This window comes from Neoarius graeffei, chromosome 5, assembly GCF_027579695.1.
Source record: "Neoarius graeffei isolate fNeoGra1 chromosome 5, fNeoGra1.pri, whole genome shotgun sequence".
In the NCBI taxonomy this organism is placed as follows: domain Eukaryota; kingdom Metazoa; phylum Chordata; class Actinopteri; order Siluriformes; family Ariidae; genus Neoarius; species Neoarius graeffei.
In genome coordinates this window covers 18536715-18558747 of record NC_083573.1, presented here as the reverse complement: position 1 = coordinate 18558747, position 22033 = coordinate 18536715, and the positions used below count along the sequence as shown (strand labels likewise).

At 40.1% G+C, this 22033-nt stretch overlaps 1 protein-coding gene across 3 annotated transcripts in view; it reads left to right on the top strand.

The window, feature by feature from the left end:
* nphp3 (nephronophthisis 3) overlaps positions 1 to 22033 on the top strand; it is a 76200-nt gene that overhangs the window by 30125 nt on the left and 24042 nt on the right. For all 3 annotated transcript variants that reach the window (XM_060921366.1, XM_060921365.1, XM_060921367.1), the window contains 9 exons: positions 2632 to 2787; positions 5499 to 5602; positions 5847 to 5961; positions 6363 to 6506; positions 9196 to 9293; positions 12222 to 12324; positions 12448 to 12530; positions 12699 to 12837; positions 16127 to 16291. In XM_060921366.1, coding sequence (XP_060777349.1) covers positions 2632 to 2787; positions 5499 to 5602; positions 5847 to 5961; positions 6363 to 6506; positions 9196 to 9293; positions 12222 to 12324; positions 12448 to 12530; positions 12699 to 12837; positions 16127 to 16291 — 1107 coding nt within the window. The remainder of the gene's footprint in view (positions 1 to 2631; positions 2788 to 5498; positions 5603 to 5846; positions 5962 to 6362; positions 6507 to 9195; positions 9294 to 12221; positions 12325 to 12447; positions 12531 to 12698; positions 12838 to 16126; positions 16292 to 22033) is intronic.

Here is a 22033-nt window from a genome sequence, read left to right as displayed (position 1 = left end):
GACGCGCACCATTGATTTTTTTTTATTAGGCTATTTTCCCGGTTTCCTGTCATAACCTTTCCCAGGAATCGAGAAATAGATCAGATTTCCCGGGGGTCCCGGGATTAAACCCTAGTGGCTAGGCGCAAGTTATTATTATCATGAACAGACATTTGTAATATTTCATGGAAATATATAGCTGTGGTAGTGAGCAGGTTCCATGTCTTGTTTTCACAATTGACACTGTCATGGACATATAAAAGTAAAAAGCAAACAAAAATAATAATAGCAATAATCACAGATTAAACAGAAGTACATAACCATGAATAAACTGCGTAAACCCTGAACACTGCGCACTATAAACCTTTACAAGTCCGTAACTGTCAGTAAAGCAACTCTGACAAGGCCAAGTCCATCAGTAGCATCCTACCAAAGTATAAGTACAGAAACATGTAGGCACCTTTAGCATGGACCGCACAGTCATTCTTTTTTAGATACAATGTGGTACCGGGTGAGTGCTTAAATATGCACTAGGAATAATTTTGTAGAGAAAATACTACTTCAAGTCATTTTCAAATTTCAACAGCAGTTGTAGACTGCAAGGGAATCCGTGTTAAGTGGGCACTTAACTTACCCCGTGGATGGGAGAGAAAAAAGAGAAAACGGACATGTTAATTGCCAAAAAGATGATGAAAGAGGTATCAGCAGGAAAAGTGTAAAGAGTGAAACCGGGAGGAGGCTGGTGTGCCGGATCGATCACTCTGCGTCTCCGGTCTGCTGGGATAGCTCACTTCTAATGAAGTTCATGGCTGCCTTGGGATTGTCGAATCAGCGGGACCCCTCTTTTGTGTCGACTCGGAGCGTGGCTGGATACTGAAGAGCAAACTTCATTCCACGTTGGTGCAGAACCTTCTTACACCCTCTGAACGTGTCTCGCTTGGCCACAGTGCCCCTGGAGAAATCAGGAAAAATCATAACTCGTTTCCTGTTCCACTGAAGTTCTCCTTTCCCCTGAGATGCATGTAACACGCGGTCTCTGTCCCCCGACCGTATGAATCTAGCAATCAATGTCCGACCGTTGTGCTTGTCTTCCGAGATTTGGGGACCGATTCTGTGCGCGCATTCAATAAACCATCCCCTCAAGGGTGTGGGTATTTCCAGCATTTCGGGTAAAACCTTCTCCAAAAACATGATCGGGTCACTTGACTCGCAGCCCTCGGGAAAGCCGACAATGCGCAAATTATTCTGTCTATTCCGATCTTCCATGTCATCCAGCAACTCATGGAGAGCTGCCACCTCATCTTTAGTAGCTGGGGGGTTAGCCTTCAGGTGGTTGTCGGACTCCTCGAAAAAGCCTCCCCTCCCCACCACCTCACTAATCCGTGTCACCAGAGTTGTTAGTTTCGCCTCCATCGATGAAGTGGCTTTGCGTATTTCTCCCAAACTCTGGAACTCACCCAATATTTGTTTCAGGATGGAGAAAATATTTGCGACGTTACCTGATGCACAGTTTCCATCTTCTTCCTGAGGCACAGGTGAATTAGCATCGTTGCTAGCACGGGTGACTGACATGACAGCGGTGTTTTTAGGGTTCTGTCACCCGCTGCTTTTCAGCCTGCTCATCGTTGTTTCCCAGGCACTTTTTATCTATAGCCTGGACTAGTTTTGGGTAGGGAGATGCCTACTATTATGTGGCTAACGGATAAATGTGTAAGATACCACGACGGAGTACTCGGCTAAGCAGCCATTTTCTTCGCCGCATCACGAGACTCCTCAAGACACTTAACAATTAAATATGGCACCTTGTGTTAGGTGATTTGGTGACTGTGATCACCTTGGGTACACATGGACTCTGAGGAAGCACATGTTGGTAGCTATTGTATGATGGAGGAGAGTTAGCTAGTGGGAGGGAATTGGTAAATGACCACCAAAAACAGGATAAGAGTCCCGGTGTATTTCATTCATATAAATTCAACAAAGTTCAATCATGAAATTCATTTCCAAATGAAACATCTAACTTCCATAGACTTCACCCGTTGCCAATGTTGCTGTGGTAGTTTTGTTCTCTGTGGGCTGCTTGTTGTTGAGGGTTTGTAAACAAAATGACTTTACAACAAGGGTAGAGTTCTGCCAAGGAACAAAAGTTTCACAGCGTTTTTGTGGAAAATGCTTTTAAAGCAAGTACTAACTTTTCTCATCCTAACTGATGAGAGAGCACTAATTAATTATTTATTTTATTAGATTTTGCGCTTCATTAAATAATCACTGATCTGATTTTCTGTGAGCTGATCACTAAAGGTGACTGTGCTCACCTGTATTGGGAAAATGTGATTTGTAAATTTGACATTTCAACGACAGACTTCCTTCAACCCTTCATCTAGTCACTGTTTGCTTCTTATTTGAAAGAAAAAGAAACTTGGCAAAGGAAACTGAAATCGGATGCACTGAAGCTTTTTGTAGAAATAGAAGAGAAATATGCCTTTCTTGCTTTTCTGTAAAATATATTTTTATTTGGGTATGTTTGGTTTTTGAGCTGCTTTTGGCCATTTTCTTTTTTCCCTCGTATATAATGATGGTATATTTCTATGCTTTTATCTTTTATTTCTTGCTTTAATTTTTCTGTGGTTATTTTCCCCCTCTCTGTCTCTGTAGGAACTGTTGGGTTTGGAGCTGGAGGACAACACAGGACTGGAGGACAGGGAAGAATCTGACTCTGGTGATGTTCTGTGGGATTTACATGATGAACAGGAGCAGACTGAGGCCTACCAGCACATTTGCAGTGCTTCAGCTAGTCTCAGCTTTCAGAAGGTTCTTTCCTCCTTGCCACTTGCTCTGGCTCAATCTTGTGCAGTAACAATTGTTTTAAATTATTTTATTTTATACACAGAGGTAATTGAACCATGTGGAAATGTATAGTTGACTGGAATTAATTTGGAGGGATGAAAAGAAAGGAGGGAGGGTAAAAAGGGGACTCGGGTGTTGCTTCTGTAATGAAGTGGAAAAAGATGGAGGATCATTATCATCTAAATATCTGTCCATTTACACAAGTAGTTATCTTACTTTTCAGTTATTCTTGAATATAATTTTGCAAGATAGTAAATTCACACACAATGATGTACTGCATGGCCAGTTTTTAGATTTCAATATAGATGCTACATTAATGTGAAAAGTACTACAGTGCTCACATGCAAGTTAGTAGAAGGGGTGGAAGTATCAAATATTCATAAGGCAAAGCATAAATGTGTGTATTAAAACCAGCTTGGTTATTAGGAATGTAAATTGATAATTACCAGGAACTTCCCTGTGTTGGTATACGTACGTCGTTTATATGGTCGCAAAAGCCATCAAAAATCAGGTCAATGCATTACCATATTCTCTAAAGTATGGAGCTCTGCTCCATGCGTTTCACTACTATCAAGTCAAACAGTACTGACTGTTCCTCAGGGATCCTCAGAATGAGCATCATTGTCTATAGTATGAGGTTATCTCCTGAAAAATGAATAAACGTCTCCTTATTAGGCATATCAGCTGAAAATTCAAACCAAATTGCTTGAAACTGCGCTCATTGAATTCAGAAATGAATGCAGAACAACATACTTTTTGCAGAATTAAAGTGTGTTGATCCGTTCTTGAGATATTTCAAATCAGCGAATGAAAAAACAGCTTAAATTTTAGAAAACTGCTGTAATATTCTGTATGAGGATAACATGGTCCAAAATGGGCCTCATTAACGAAGGAGATCAAATGTTTTTTTTCTTAACAACTTTTATTTTTCAAGATATTTACATGGAAATTGGCAGGCACATAGATGGTTGTATACTGAATACAAAGTTTGAAAAATTAGTAAAAACAAATTATGCAAATTAGTATTTAATTAGTATTAATTATGCTAATTAGGTAAAACATTACATTGGTACACTCTTAAAAAAAAAAAGTAAAGATTATTTCTAATACTCTGTGCTCTGTAGGCTTTTATATTTCTCAAAAATAGGGCCTACTTATGTTTATATGAAAGAATATAAATAATATTCACAGCTTTCAAGGCGAACCTCAAAACAACTGAGAGCCACATCCAATAAACAATTCCAATTAATTTAATTGAAATTGACACTCGTGTTTCTGACTTCCGGTTTTTTAAAATCTCATTCCGACCACTAAGATCTCAATATTTTTCTGCAAAACGACTAGTTATATTCTAAAATAGTTCTTTATTTACATGAATCGGTTTTATTTGAAAAAATAAGTAGATAAAGCTATGAAAACTTGCTTCAAAGTCTCCCGTGAATCATAACATCAAAACTAGCAGGCGGAAAATTTTGCTGAATACTTCATCAGAAACGATAAGAGTTGGAGAACATCCCTATAAAAGTTATCTGATTAATATTCACAAGTAATCCAGTCAGAAACCGATCAAAAGAGAGAGAGCCTGAGCGCTTTCCCGTGACTCAAAAAGCACCGGCAGTTTCCCGACGTACCGCAAGCAGAGTGTACACTCTGTTGTACCAACTTCAACTTGCTGTTACTCCCAAAGTACTGAACAGATTTTAACAAGATACATTTCTTTGGAAAGCAGATGATAAGCTTTTTAATGATAGTATTCATCTCATCTCATTATCTCTAGCCGCTTTATCCTGTTCTACAGGGTCGCAGGCAAGCTGGAGCCTATCCCAGCTGACTACGGGCGAAAGGCGGGGTACACCCTGGACAAGTCGCCAGGTCATCACAGGGCTGACACATAGACACAGACAACCATTCACACTCACATTCACACCTACGGTCAATTTAGACTCACCAGTTAACCTAACCTGCATGTCTTTGGACTGTTGGGGAAACCGGAGCACCCGGAGGAAACCCATGCGGACACGGGGAGAACATGCAAACTCCACACAGAAAGGCCCTCGCCGGCCACGGGGCTCGAACCCAGACCTCCTTGCTGTGAGGCGACAGCGCTAACCACTACACCACCGTGCCGCCCTGATAGTATTCATGATAAAAAAAATATTCAAGAGTTAAGCAATGACAGATTTGGAAAGTTGGATGAGCATCTGCATGCACAATTTTCACAACACGGCCAGTGAGCACCTGATATGCCTACTTACAGAAAACTTCACAGTATCAGCTAGTATAATTTTTTTTTACTTTGCTGAATAAAAAACACTTTTTTTTATCTGTTAACTATCAGTCTTGGATTATGTAGATAGTTCCTGCAAAGGGGCTATTACTGTGGAAGAGCATTAATATAAACATATAATTTGAAATTGCAATTAGAACTACTATTAGAGCTGCTGATGTAGAAAAATAAACACCTGACCAATCAGATTTAAGAATTCAGCACTGTAATTACAGAGTGATTGATTTCAAGTCACATTAATTTCCAACAGTATCCTATGTGCACTGCAGGTAAACTAGACAAATCAGTTTTTTAATCTTCCCAAAACTGTACTTGAGACTTGGAGAACCAAAGAGTGCTGGAATAAAACATGTCGTCTGTGTTCTCCCTCTCTCTCATCTCTCTATAGTACATTGATGGTCTGAATGATATGGTTGCTGCTCCTCCCCCCACTCCTCCTTTACTAGTGTCAGGAGGACCAGGCTCAGGCAAATCTCTCCTCCTTGCTAAATGGTATTTACTCCTGCAAATTAAACCAACAGCTCTGAAGTTTATATGTATACAATTCCAACAGACTATGTATCTTGCATAATGAACACCAAGTGTTTTGTTTACATTCATTCATTTGATTGCATTCAGCCTCATTTTTTTGTGTGTTTTGAAGACTTTGAATAGTCATTGTAGGAGACCTAAAATATACAGGGAACAATGAGAGTGATTCTGTTATCAGTTATAAAATGCTGTAATTGTGTCTCAGGATAGAGCTACAGCAGAAGCACTCCCCCAACACACTGATCCTCTATCACTTTGTGGGTCCTGCTCGATCCACCAGCGCAGAGCCCGTCCTCATCATCAAACGTCTCACTGTGAAGGTCTGTCATGTGCACGTGAATACACAGATGCCACTCACTGTGATGGTAAAATCCCCAATCTTGATATGACGCTTCATAAAGACATTGTTTCATCGCAGTTTATCAGTAATGAATTAATAGAAAACATCATGCAGTTCCTATCATGTTAACTCACTGTGTCACCAAAATTCAATTTCAAATATAAAACAATAACAAAAAAGAATTTAGAATAAGTAAACACAAGATGTTGTATCTAACTCCAGTTCACTATGAAAAGAAGAAAGAGGTCAAAGCCAGTTTCAACATCAGAAGCTTTAAAAACTGAAACAGAAGTTCTCACAATTGACACTTTACATGGTTATAAGACTTACTAAATGATTATATGTGTACATAGAGTACCTTAGGTTTCTTCTTCTTTTCAGCTTTTGCAGCATTTCTGGTCACTCTCAGGCTTGTCCATGGACCCCTGTAAGATCCTGGAGGAATTTCCTCGTTGGCTGGAGAGACTGTCCTCACGCCATCATGGCAACATCATTATTGTCATCGACTCCATTGACCAGATCCAAGTAGGTGTAAAGATCAAGTTAATTATTTTTATTGCTCACACACACAATACCAGTCAAAAGTTTGTACACCCCTACTCATTCATAGGTTTTTCTGTATCTTGACCATTTCCTACATTGATGTCTTCAGTATTATTCTACAAAACTATGAAATAACAAATGGAACATGTATGGAATTATGTGGTAAACAAAAGTGCTAAACAAAACCAAAATGTTTCATATTTTAGATTCTTCAAAGTAGCCACCGTTTACCTTGATGCTTTGCACACTATTGACATTATCTTAACCAGCTTCATGAGGTAGTCACCTGGAATGCTTTTCAATTAACAGGTGTGCCTCATCAAATGTTAATTAGTGCAATTTCTTGCCTTCTTAATGCATTTGAGATAATCGAACAACTGTCATAATCTACATTATATCAAGAACCACTCAACTAAGTAAAGAGAAACGACCTCCATTACTTTAAGACAGGGGTCACCAAACTACGGCCCGCGGGCCAGATCCGGCCCGCCACCCCCCTTTGACCGGCCCCCCAGCCCCTCTGCCCCCCATCACTTGAACCGGCCCTATGAGGCAATCCCCAAAAGTGGTCATGGCCTATTTTTTTAAATTGCTTTTTGGCAAATAATAACATGTCTGCATCTTGTATTTTGTTGATTTTATCAATTAAAATTGATATTTAGTTATAAAATGAACTTCATATTTTCCGAATTTTCGTCATATGCTCGCGATCAAGCAGTGACGGGCAGCGCACGCACAGAGAACTGTCAGTGTTCAGGACAGCAAAGTGGCTAGCGGTCAGCGAAAAGCTGACAGAGAGTGCAGAGTTTTTAAAGAACAGTGGACCACCGATTATTTTTTCCTTCAGTGTAAGGACCGTGCAGTTTGTCTTGTATGTAAAGAAAGTGTGCCGGTTTTCAAAGAATATAATCTGCGTCGTCACTATGAAACCCGCCACAAAGCAGGGTTCGAATTATAAATTTGACCCTATGGGGGTCTCTATTTAAAAAAAAAAAAAAAAAAGCAATGCATACTCGCTCTCCTGGACCAGCGCACTTTTGCGCACTGCATTGCACAGCTTTCACACACAGGCGCGCGCATGCACGCACGCACGCACGCGCCTGTGTGTGAAAGCTGTGCACTGCAGTGTGCAATTATAATTAATAAAATTATTATAATTATAATAATTACAATTATTTTTATTTATTTGACCTTTATTAAGTGCTGCATACAATTATTATTCATATTATTAATGATATCAACAGGCCTACCTACAATTTATAATTTTCCACTCACCTTTGCCAGTGTCAATCACCTCAACTAGGCAGATGTTTCTTACCTTGACAGCTTTGATATTATTTTTATTAGAAAATAAATAAATGGAATATCAGTGGTATTTCAAATTAAAACAAAGTGTGAAGACTTGATTACTACTTTTGCAAACCACTAGTAAAGATAAACAAATATGTGCCAGGAATCTAGTGTTGATATAGTAGTATGGATATAGTAGTGTGGATGGCTGTGCCAGGCTAGTAATCTCTACTACACAATGAGGCCTGCTGGTGGTCATATTTGTCTGGGTTATACAATTCTGTGTGATATAGCTGACCCGACCCCGGCCCCCATCACAGTCAGGAACGACAATGTGGCCCCCAGAGAAAAAAGTTTGGTGACCCCTGCTTTAAGACATGAAGTGTCTTAAAGGTAGACTGCCTTTTAGACTTTTCAAGTTTAGGTCATAAAAAGAATTTTCCCTGACACCTAATTTTTTTTTTTTAGTGGACCGAAAGCTACTGAATTCGAATCGCAGACTTCCAATTTTTTTTAGGCTTTTTTTTTTTTATAAATAGAACAATTAATGAATTTAGGGCCACATGGACCTAAATTCTTTATTTTATTTTTTCTTGCTTCACCATGACCCAATTCAATATACTGCGTCATGCATCACATGGTGGGCTTTCCCCATTCATGCAAGGCACTGTGGGACACAAATTTGAAACAGGAGAGAAAAATGGAGGATGTGAGTGTGCGAATGAATCGTGAAAGACCAACTACAGTCACGGAAAGCAAGAAGAAAAGACGTTATGTTGCAAAGGAAAGGAAACGCAGGACCAAACTAATAAATATCGGCGGTCAGTGAGCACCTTGGTGTGATCAGCTGTTCGTTTAGCCACAAAATGATGCAACTATCAGTGCACGGTCAAGGTAAACCTGTAGATGGCAATAATCCAACACTAGATGCCAGCTGCCGTAAAACCGAAAAGAAGATGATCCTAGAGGAATTTCCTGCGCATGCGGACACAGACTTCCTCTGTCTGATTGACTGCGCGAAGCGAGCGATTTCACGCACATTATTTGCTAGGGAATCCCCTCAAATTAAATAACTTCCCAGCCACAAAATGGCCTTTTTAAATTTTTTTTAGGTATTGCAGGAATAAACATGTATCACAGTGACCAAATTTCAGAGGGAACTAAATTTCAACGATTTTATGAAACCGAAAGGCTGTCTAGGTTCAATGAATAAAAAGTAAAGAAAAATAATTGAATTAGGTGTGTCCAAAGTTTTGATTTGGGGTGGGTGGATCTCTCTCTCTCTCTCTCTCTCTCTCTCTCTCTCTCTCTCTCTCTCTCTCGTAATTTGGTGTCTTGTAATGCTGGTCATGGATTTGCTCTTGCTTATTTTGTTTTCCAGAATGCTGAGCGACATATGAAGTGGCTGATTGATCCACTTCCTGCTAACGTCAGAGTTCTGGTGTCTGTCAATGTTGAGTCGTGCCCACAGGCTTGGAGGTACACACTGCTGCATTAACCTACTGTGTGGCCTGGGGCTGATGACCATATTAAACCATCTATTACTAAAACCAAGGAAATGGTTTATTTACTGTCAGTAGTAGTTCTTGGTAACCATAGTTCAGTGATGGAGTTAAAAGGTTCAGACCTGCTGTTAAACCTCATTCCTGACATTTGGAGCATATCAAAACTGCTCAACTACAATATAACTAACCTATGGTTTCTTTAAATTATCAAAGTTATGTTTTCTGTATGAGTACTGCTTATCTGTCCATTGTAGAGAATATTTATTTATAAAATTAAATTTGTTGGGCGGCACGGTGGTGTAGTGGTTAGCGCTGTCGCCTCACAGCAAGAAGGTCCTGGGTTCGAGCCCCGGGGCCGGCGAGGGCCTTTCTGTGCGGAGTTTGCATGTTCTCCCCGTGTCCGCGTGGGTTTCCTCCGGGTGCTCCGGTTTCCCCCACAGTCCAAAGACATGCAGGTTAGGTTAACTGGTGACTCTAAATTGACCATAGGTGTGAATGTGAGTGTGAATGGTTGTCTGTGTCTATGTGTCAGCCCTGTGATGACCTGGCGACTTGTCCAGGGTGTACCCCGCCTTTCGCCCGTAGTCAGCTGGGATAGGCTCCAGCTTGCCTGCGACCCTGTAGAAGGATAAAGCGGCTAGAGATAATGAGATGAGATGAGATTGAATTTGTTTGTGGGTTTTTTCCAGTTCTGTTATTGTTAATCCATTTGCTGTATTCGTTTTATTTTAAATTTGAAATTCATAGTATTTTTATAATACTACTATTATATTACAACCACTGGCAAAAATTATGAAATCACCACACTTGGTGGATGTTTACTCAGATTTTATTATTTTGTAGTAAATAAATATCAGATACAGTGCCCTCCACAATTATTGGCACCCTTTTGTAAGCTTTAGTAAAAAAGGTTAGAAAAAAATCCACCTTTTGGTGAAGTTGCTTCATTTCACTGAGAGACATCTGACTTTTAACTGAAATAAATTTGTTCAGATGAAAAACAAATCCCTCAAGAAATAATTATTTTCACCAAAAACACACGTGCCACAATTGGCATCCCTGAATTTAACTTTGTAAAACCTCCCTTTGCCGGTAAAACTGCGCTGAGTCTTCTCTGAACGGTACAAAAACCAATATTGGGCTATATAATCAGTTTCGATGTTCAGATATTATTATGGGTTTACATGGTCTCAGATTTTTTTTTAAGCTTGAAATGATTGCACATTTACAATTTGTCATCAGTGTAAATGTACACTGTTAATGTTGTTGGCCAGAGTTATAGTGCTGAGTAGCTGGAACATGGATTTTGTGTAAACAATGCAGAGGGTGAAAGTGAACAGGCTGTATGTGCGATAGTATAAGGATGACTGATTTAAAGCTTCTGTGTTGATGAAAAATACCATGGAACCAGTAACTAGGCATATAAAAGCAATCTAATAGCATCACATTTCAGCTTGAATCTGATACTTGAACATCGAAACTGATTATATAACCCAATATTGGTTTTTGTACCGTTATCAGCAGCCTGGGCCTGGCCATCGGAAGTTCCCAACCACGCAGTGGATTGTGGGATATGTGTAAGGGGCAAATAAGGTTGGAGAAAACGGAGCAGGGCATAGAAGGCCATTCCTTTTTACACAGTCTCTCCAGATCATCTAGATTTTTTTTCAAACACTTTTTTTTTTTTGTAAACTAGTCTTTACAAGGCGTGCCAATAATTATGAAGGGCACTGTATGACTTGCAACACCTTTTTTAAATAGCTGAACATTCTGGCTCCATGAAACATACCTCAAATGCGTTAACTGTATTTTAATTAATGGCATATTTTTTTCAAAATCAGGTAGAGGGAAAATTTTGGAATCGCCTTCTAATTTGCATTTATAAAACAAATACTGGCACAAGTCTAAAAAATGCAAATTAGTCTGCAAGTTAAGAGAGGGTTTACAGATCTTAATGAGCTATTGCACTTGGCTAATTGAAATGAAACATGGCCTCAATAAGGCAGCTGTCAGTTGAAACAATGGAAAGGATGAGTGAAGCGCTGTCCAATGAGTATTGAAGTATTTGGTTGAATCTTCATAGTTACTTTTTTCTAACAGTCACATTAATAAATACAAGGGAACCAGTTCCATTAGCAGCCAGACTTGCCCATGCCATAAGATGAGGTGGTATGTTCTGGATCACGAGCAGTTCCTTCCCTTCTCTGTACTTTTCCCAAGATTCTGGTACAAGTTGATCTTTGTCTCATTTGTCCACACGATGTTGTGCCAGAACTCTACTGACTTTATAGGACACACCCCCCCCCCCCCCCCCCCCCCAAAAAAAAAAAAATTGTACAGTGGTACAATATGTATAAATATAATTTAAAACACAGTATATGCAAAAATATCGTGTGGTGCAATTTGCTTATGAGGTAGAAGGATCAGTAGCAAGCAGAGTCTATGTTTAAAGTGGTATGTGTGCAGAGGGGGTGGTTAGTGCGCATGTGAAGAAGGGGGTTAGGGGCTGGAAGGGTGAGTAGAGGGACAAGGATGGCAGAGAGTTGAGGAGCTGAACCACTCCATATTTCCAAATCAATAGCCGATACCTCAGTTTCATCCATACTTTCACTGTGTATGTGTAATTGTAATGTGGCAACAGTTTACTCTGCTTTCACCACTAAATCTGAGCAGATTAATGACCGCAGCAAGTGGCATAAAACAAATCCCTGTTTAATAACAATTCAAGTCATTAAGTTTTTGAGAAATCCTTAATTTGTGATGCTGCAATTAGTGTGCTGCTTATATTCAGTTCATTAGCTAAATTGTATCCACACACAAGCCATATTCCCAAAGTGTGAAACGCAGATGTTTTCTGCACGTGAGGAAGAGGCTTACAGAACGGGTCTCTTTCACTCTTCAGGCTTTGGCCCACTTTACACCTGGACCCTCTCAATCCACGAGAAGTGAAAAGTGTCCTCAACACGGAGTGTGTGAACATTGACATGAAACCCACAAAAGAGCAGGTGTGTGTGTACTGCATTAGATATACAATATGAATATTGTACGTTTATCTGTAACTCAGTGTTTTGCCATGTCTCGGGAACATCATTGTGAATGCTGCGATTTCACATACTCTTCTCTCACAGGAGAAGAAATTGGAAAGGCACTGCCGTTCCGCTTCCACCTGCAATGCGCTGTACGTCTCACTACTGGCCAGACTCCTCACCCAGTGAGTGACAAACCCAGGTCTATAGTAATTTTGAGTGTGAAAAAGGTACTATATAGAAGCATACAGTATAAATGGGATTATTATGCATGTTCATGACATGGGTTAAGCCTTGACTGTCTGCTTTTCTGGATCATTGCAACTCATTCATCATCAAATCCTGTTTCTTAGCACTAGATCATCCTGGCCATTGGACAGAATGCTACATCAGTGTGTGTTATGTCAGGACACCGTGGCTTTGTATAGACTCAGCCTGAAGGTGGTACTGGATTCACTTAACACAGATAGAGAGAGGCACGTCATGAGAGAAGTGAGTTTACAGCTTAACCTACAGTATGAGAGTATACCACCATCATGAATAATTAAACAAAACTCTTTTTAAAGAACAGCCTTATCAGAAACAGTTTATATATACAGTACCAGTCAAAGGTGTAGCCATCAAAACTATGAAATAACATGGAACATGTATGGAATTATGTGGTGAATAAGTGTTCCATATTCTAGATTCTTCAAAGTATCCAGCGTTTACCTTGATGACGCTTTGCACACTATTGGCATTATCTTAACCAGCTTCATTAGGTAGTCACCTGGAATGTTTTTCAGTTAACAGCTGTGCCTCGTCAAAAGTTAGAGTAATTTCTTGCCTTTTTAATTTATTTGAGATCAAATAGTAAATAATAAAATTAACTAGTAAATGGGCCAATTCAGTAACTGTAGTAATCCATATTATGTCAAAAACTGCTCAACTAAGTGAAGAGAAACAACATCCATTGTTGCTTTAAAACACGAAGTGTATTTTAATTAATAAAAATAAAGAAAAAACATTGAATTAGGAGGTGTGTCCAAACTTTTGCCTGGTACTGTATATCAGTGCATCTATTATCAATGCATCTTGAGTCTTGCATGAAATATTGTACATCAATGCAGATTGCACTCTTTAATTGAAGTTCAGCAGTACTAAACCTTTCTGATAAAAGCACTTAGATTCCTTTATTTGTTTATTTGAATACATAGTTTTGATGTCTTCAGTATTGTTCTACAATGTAGAACATCATTAACCTCTATCTCTGCCTGCGGCAGAATGCGTGCTAACATGAGATGGTTGTTTCCGTAGATCTCGATCTTTGGCAAGAGCGTTCAGGGAATTTATATCAAGACCTGTCCATGCTGTGATGTTATCTCTCCATCTCTTAGATTGCCTAGCCCTGTTTCTCTTTCCATTAATCATGCCTTCCAAACAGATCTTGCTGACGCCACAATCCATTCATTTTATGTGGCTAAACAGTCTGAGTACTTTATTTTTGATAACAGAGGTGATTGGTGATAATTGGGCTATTTGTCTAAGAGCTTCAATTTTGACATGGTCTGAGAGTTTGGTGTTAGTCATAAGTCGCATTACATGATTTTGAAAGACTTCCAGTTTCTGTAGTGCAGCAGAAGTCCAGTTGACACATTTCTAGTCCATATAAAACTACAGGAAGAACATAGGTGTTGTAGATGCTTGATTTTTATGTGGTATGGGATCCGTTTTGAAGTTGGTGCAATTTTGTTCTTATCAAAAGCAGCCCAACCAAGTCCGATTCTATGGTTCACAGCTATCGGGCCATCATTTTTTGAAGAGAGTTTGTGTCCAAGGTAGATGAATTCAGAAACTTGCTTTACTGGTTTGCCATATATTGTAAGGTCGTGGTCTGGATTAGATTTGTCTCTTGTCATGCAGTCTGTTTTTGATATGTTGATAGTAAGTCCGGCTTCTGCAGCATGCTTAGCAAGAGAGTTAACAAAAGATTGTAAGTCCTGACAGGATTCATTTATTCCAGAAATATCATCCACGTAGCTGAGATTGGAGAGGAGGTCACTGCCGATTGAGAATCCAGATCGACATTCTTCTTCAGTTTTAGAGTATTGCTGCCATTACAATGCAGAAGAGTATAGCTGAGAGTACATCTCCTTGTTTCACTCCTTTAAAGATATTGACCGATCTGGAGGTGCCAATATCAGTCTTGACGAATGCTTTTGCGTTATCGTAAGTGAGGTTTTTTAGTAGGTTTATGTATCTCTTGTTGATTCTGGTGCTTTCAAGAAATTTCCATAGACAGGGAAGCTTATCGAACGCTTTTGGATAAGTCTGTGAAGTGTGTGTGTGTGTATATATGTGTGTGTGTGTGTGTGTGTGTGTGTGTGTGTGTGTGTGTGTGTATATATATATATATATATATATTAGTGCTGTCAAAAATGTCGCGTTATTAACGCGTTAACTTGACTCAATTTTAACGGCGATAATTTTTTTATCGCGAGATTAACGCTCTGTGACATGATGCCACGCCCCGCACAGCCAGAGTCCTCTGCCCTCCCCCGAAGAGCCACGGTGCTCCGATCGTTTTCCCATCGGCGGCTCCAGCCCCACTTTGCAGTGGCTGTGACAAGATGTGTTATGCTCTGCAATAAAAAAAAACAAACAAAAAAAAACATTGGTACAACCAGTGTTCGAACTATGCCGATATTTTCGGGGGGGTCCCTTTTTTTTCCCTTGGGGGGGGTGCTTGCGCTTGTCTCAGAGCGCGGCTCTCCATCGCGCGCTCACTTTGGATATGCAAATGCTTCCCGTTACACACGATTGCTATGTCAATAAACATCATTTTGCCAATATTTTAGAGACCCCCCAACATTTCCCAAATCATGTTTTCAAGGGATCTCATGTCTGTTTCAGGGGATCTCGGATCCCCCGAGTACCCCCGTAGTTCGAACGGTGAGCAAGCCCATTCACTTTTTTATGCTGATAAGAGAATTACAATGGTTTTTCATGTGACAAAAATGTGCGATTAAATTGCGATTAATCGCGAGTTAACTATGACAGTCGCGACATTAATCGCGATTAAATATTTTAATCGCTTGACAGCACTAATATATATATATATATATATATATATATATATATATATAAATACACATACAGGTTTATTGAATTCTATGGATTTCTCGATTATTTGTTCAAGAGCAAAGATCTGTTCTATGGTTCCTCTGCCAGGTTGGTAAGTAGCTTGAGTAGGGGGGGAAGGATGCATACAAGTCATTTTTTATTCTTGTTGCAATGATGGTAATAAATACTTTGTATATATGGCTTAACAAGCTTATTGGACAATAGTTGCATTCAAGATGACTGTTCTTTTTTGTAGAGGACAACTATGAGAGCTTCTTAAATGCTTGTGGTACCTTTCCTGTGGTTAATATTTGGTTGAAGAGGTATAAGAGAGCTTTCATTAGTGGTTCACCACCAGCTTTCAAGTATTCAGAGTAGATTTTATTAAGACCAGGGCTTTTTCCGTCTTTCATAACATTTATGGCATCTTCAACTTCATTTTTCAAGATTGCAGGAATTTCATCTTCTGAAAGGTCATCAACCAAAAAAGCATGTATGTCGAACATATTTATAGATTTTTCTGTATTTTGACTGAGTAGGTTTGTACAAACATTTGACTGGTATCTGTATACATTTTAAACATTTTGAATGTGATTTTTTTTTCTCTCTCAAACTCTACAGGTTATTATGGTTTGTCATATAGGCCTAATAAGTGTGTGTGTTTGTTTTTCTTCTGCAGTTATTGTGCCTGCTCTGTGCCAGTCATAATGGCATTAGTGAGTCTGAACTTTTGGATATTTTTCCAGAGCTGCGTTTCCCAGCACTCTCCTCTCTGCTCTACAGTCTGGAAAAACTCCTCATCACCACCTTCAGCTGTGGCCTTGTCCGCTTTCAGCACCCACAGGTCCTCTGTGTGTGTGTGTGTGTGTGTGTGTGTGTGTGTGTGTGTGTGTGTGTGTGTGTGTGTGTGTGTGAGAGAGAGAGAGAGAGAGAGATGGTGGTGTTGATGTTTATTATTATTATTTGATTTAACTAACTGTACAATAGTAATACCAAAGATCAAAATAAAAATACAATCTAGGGTATACAAAGCTATTGTTCATTTGGCCAATGCTCTTTCCCTAAAAAAAAAAAGGAGGGGATAACCTGGAAATTTAGGGAGAGACCAGTGACTAACAAGATTTGGTAGCCATGTGTAAAACTTGGATATTTTCACTCGATCAGGACGGATATTGTCTTTCTAATTATCATTTCACTTTCCCATATTACTGTCTCTTGTATTTCATTGCAGAGTTTTTCTGTTATATTTTCGTCATCAAACAGTTCTTTAATATCATCTTTCAGTTGTTTTATTCCCCCTCCTAAACAACCTATTATCACAGGGATTACTTTAAATTGTTCTCGTCTTTTCTTGTAATTCGAAACACAGCTGTTTGTATTTTCCTATCTTTTTGTTTTGTTCTTGTTGGGCTTTGTTCAGACACGCCATATCCACAATATATATCACTTTCTTTTCTGTGTCCTCTAGTGTCAAATCTGGTCATCTTGCTGTACAGTTCGTTCTCATTCTATGCTCCCTGTCCCAATACATTTTCTTTCCACTGCTTTCAATTACTTTTTTTTTCCCTTTCTACCTTCACTCTTTAAACCATTATTAGCTCATCCAGCTGGCAGGTCATGAGCTTATGCTGTCATTTGTTGTCCATCTGTTGTCCAGCATCGTCCACATTTCATGGAAATCGCTTCTTCTCTCTCAATTTTTCACCGGGTTTTTATTCTTTTTTGCAGAAAGGTAGGTCTGCCTGGGGTGCATATAGCTTCTACCCAAATTTGCATAATTGCAATTAAGAATGGAGATATGGAGTAATTAAGCCCTATTTAGCAGTTTCCACACATCACTTCTTCCTCAATTCTTCACCAATTTTGATTCTTTCTGGGATGAAGGTAGAGTGCATAGAACTACTTCTACCCAGATTTGCTTAATTACAATAAGTCATAATGAAGTTATGGACTGATTAAGCCTTAATGAACAGTTCAACAAAAATAGCTTCTTCTCAGTCAATTCCTTGCCGTTTTGGATTCTTTCTGGCAAATAAGTAGGTATTCCTAGGGTGTATATAACTTCTGTATATAGTGTATATACAACCCCGATTCCAAAAAAGTTGGGACAAAGTACAAATTGTAAACAAAAACGGAATGCAATAATTTACAAATCTCAAAAACTGATATTGTATTCACAATAGAACATAGACAACATATCAAATGTCAAAAGTGAGACATTTTGAAATTTCATGCCAAATATTGGCTCATTTGAAATTTCATGACAGCAACACATCTCAAAAAAGTTGGGACAGGGGCAATAAGAGGCTGGAAAAGTTAAAGGTACAAAAAAGGAACAGCTGGAGGACCAAATTGCAACTCATTAGGTCAATTGGCAATAGGTCATTAACATGACTGGGTATAAAAAGAGCATCTTGGAGTGGCAGCGGCTCTCAGAAGTAAAGATGGGAAGAGGATCACCAATCCCCCTAATTCTGCGCCGACAAATAGTGGAACGATATCAGAAAGGAGTTTGACAGTGTAAAATTGCAAAGAGTTTGAACATATCATCATCTACAGTGCATAATATCATCAAAAGATTCAGAGAATCTGGAAGAATCTCTGTGCGTAAGGGTCAAGGCCAGAAAACCATACTGGGTGCCCATGATCTTCGGGCCCTTAAGGCCTCTGCATGCTCTTGCGACAAGGCTTTCGCAGATAGCTTTCCGCAGACAGTTGTAATTTATTGTTGAGCGGGGAGTTTAGGCGTGCGCGATGTTATTCACCGGCACAACGCAAGGGGGCACGAAGTCGCTAGGAGTAGTTGGTGGGTGTGGTTAGTGGAGTGTTTATCCTCCGGTTACTTATAATGACTAGAACTTTTTATTTTTATTTTTATAATGACTAGAACCGGAGTCATATAGATGTACGTACTTCCTCACTTCCTCAATCAACCGCTCTTCATGCTGCTCCATCTTCACTCGTGTTTTTAAAAATGCTGGTCGTGAAAACAAAACAAACCGGGAAAGTAGGGAAGCGGAAGTGCGTGTACAGCGGATGTAGAGTGGATCAATCAGAGCCCTCTTGTCTGCGACGCTACCTGCGAGGCTTCTGCGGTGGTCACAATTTTTGGGAGGTGCGCGCAGAGCGTCTGCGAAGGTGGGGGGGCTACGCAGACGCTATCTGCGACACCGTCTGCGAGGACTGGGTTGTCAGCATAAATTGGCCTTTAGACGGCACTGCATCACATACAGGCATGCTTCTGTATTGGAAATCACAAAATGGGCTCAGGAATATTTCCAGAGAACATTATCTGTGAACACAATTCACCATGCCATCCACCGTTGCCAGTTAAAACTCGATAGTTCAAAGAAGAAGCCGCATCTAAACATGATCCAGAAGCGCAGACATCTTCTCTGGGCCAAGGCTTATTTAAAATGGACTGTGGCAAAGTGGAAAACTGTTCTGTGGTCAGATGAATCAAAATGTGAAGTTCTTTATGGAAATCAGGGATGCCGTGTCATTCAGACTAAAGAGGAGAAGGACGACCCAAGTTGTCATCAGCGCTCAGTTCAGCAGCCTGCATCTCTGATGGTATGGGGTTGCATTAGTGCGTGTGGCATGGGCAGCTTACACATCTGGAAAGACACCATCAATGCTGAAAGGTATATCCAGGTTCTAGAGCAACATATGCTCCCATCCAGACGACGTCTCTTTCAGGGAAGACCTTGCATTTTCCAACATGACAATGCCAAACCACATACTGCATCAATTACAGCATCATGGCTGCGTAGAAGAAGGGTCCAGGTACTGAACTGGCCAGCCTGCAGTCCAGATCTTTCACCCATAGAAAACATTTGGCGCATCATAAAACGGAAGATACAACAAAAAAGACCTAAGACAGTTGAGCTACTAGAATCCTACATTAGACAAGAATGGGTTAACATTCCTATCCCTAAACTTGAGCAACTTGTCTCCTCAGTCCCCAGACGTTTACAGACTGTTGTAAAGAGAAAAGGGGATGTCTCACAGTGGTAAACATGGCCTTGTCCCAACTTTTTTGAGATGTTGTTGTCATGAAATTTAAAATCACCTAATTTTTCTCTTTAAATGATACATTTTCTCAGTTTAAACATTTGATATGTCATCTATGTTCTATTCTGAATAAAATATGGAATTTTGAAACTTCCACATCATTGCATTCCATTTTTATTTACAATTTGTACTTTGTCCCAACTTATTTGGAATCGGGGTTGTAGCTTGCAACATTTATTGCATAAGATAGCCCACTTTAGATCGTTACTTCTGGACTAGATGGGGCTAGAATGAGCTACGCCATCATTGACAGTCTTGTTGTTATTATTGTCCTGAGGGTAGTGCTACTCGATCTTGCTTTTCACATCTCCTATTAAATGTTCTAGAATGTAGTATGTGGCCTCACTGTGACCGAGGTGGTGGTCATTTTTATCTACTTCTGCTTTCTGTCTTATCCCACACAATCAGTTTCACATCTTTATTTTCTTCAGCAAATGAACCTAATGGAACAGTCAGAGGTATGTGTATGTGCGTGTCTGTGGTAACAGTTGTTACCACAACTTCTCTCTGCAGCTAGCAGAGTACTTGTGCAAGTCATGTTGTAACATCTTCCAACTGGCATTACAGAGATGGTTTTACTGTAAACACAGGGTGACTTCAGGAAAGAGAGAAGCACCTTGGCTATGATTTTTGTTTTTCAGCGAAATGCAGAGAACATCATTCTTTGACCTAATTAAAGCTTTTGGTATGGTGGACCAAGAAATCCTCTGGACCTTATTGAAGTAATTTGGTGTATCTCCCGTGTTTCTCAACGTCGTAAAGCAATTCTACAATGGTATGCATGTGTACTTGTTGATGGACAACAGTCCCCTGCATTGCCTGTGAATATGGGTGTGAAGTAGGGATATGTGCTGGCTTGAGTGATTTCTTAACCTCTTCTTGACAGCAGTTGTGCACCTCCCATAAGTCCCTCAAGCTGGAGGATGGCATCCAAATTCAATTCTGACTTGGTGGAAATCTGTTCAACATCAGATGCCTACAAACTGAGACCGAGACCTCCAATTTATAATATCCATGAGCTTTAGTATCTAGATGACTGAACTTCTTGTGCTCTACCCTGCTGTCATGCAGCATGACCTTGATGCTGTGGCCACCATTTACCACTCTCTAGGCCTCCAGGTTAATACCCAAAAAACAGAGGTCCTTGTCCAGGAGATCTGTCCTTCACCCATTACACCAAAGTTCACCACTGGAAACACACCCCCTGAAAGTAGTTCAAAACTTGTGCTACCTTGGGAGCATCTTAACCCCCACCTGCTCCATAGATGAGGACATACAGGCTCACATCAACTCTGCCTCCTCTGCTTTTGGAAGACTGTGATCTTGATCCTTTGAGCACAAGAACCTCAAAACCACAACAGAAGTTGCAGTCTATCAAGCAGTATGCATCTCAACCCTTCTGTACGGAGCTTAAGCCTGGACCACCTATCGCCACCATACCAGACGTGTTTAACATTTAATTTCCTCACAATAATCTTGGCATCAGCTGGAAGAATTGTATCCCCCACACTGACGTCACTGAGCACACAAACACCCTCAGCATTGAGGCTACTTTGGTCCAATGACTGCTCTGCTGGGTAGATGAGTTCACTCAGCTCGCTCTCTGGCTTTTCCCCCACAGAGAAGATGGCTGACTGGGTATGAACACCTCTGCACAAATGTATTCACGTTAATGCTAAGTTAGTCTAGCTATCGCAGCGCTGTGTTAAGAACAATCTTGGATACCCAACTCTTCTAACAAGTTGGCCTCCTTCCTGTTCGTTATCATGATAGAGAAGCTACCAGCTGTAGTCAGTGCCAATATAAAAAGGGGTTTGTTTGACAAGTACAAGTTATTGGGAGGTGTAACCACTTTGCCAAGGTCTTGAAGAAGACCCAAACTATCACCCTCAGCTGAGAGGAAATTGGTTTGGATGGTCAGGAACAACCCAGGAATCACTGAGGCACAGACATGTAATGAACTGGAAGCTCCTGGGACACCAGTGTCACTGTCTACATTCAAGCGAGTGTTACAGCACCATGGACTGAGAGGCTGCTGTCCAAGAAAGAAGCCCCTGCTCCAAAATTGACACATACATGCTCGACTGAGATTTGCAGCTGACCACATGTACAAAGAAAAAGTCTTCTGAAGGAAAGTTTTATTGTATAAAACAAAGATTGAATTGTTAACTAGATAAGGTGAGACATTCAACCTCAAGAAAACTGTACCAACTGTTTAGCATGGTTAAACAAACTGGATGGAATAAGGAGTTCATCATCATAAAAGAATTTAAGTATAACCTCAAACCATCAGCTAGACAGCTGAAATAGAGGTCTGCGCGGGACAGAATTTTCAGTCCCGCTCCCACCCGCTCCCGCATTGTGCAGTCTCGCTCCCGCAAAGAATTATGATTTTCAGTCCCGCTCCCGCCCGCGCCTGCCATATTTTGTCCCGCTCCTGCCCGCAAATCCCGCATGATGCAGATGTTCGCGTTATTTCTCACGAAAGTTCTTGTCATTGGCTTGTGGAATT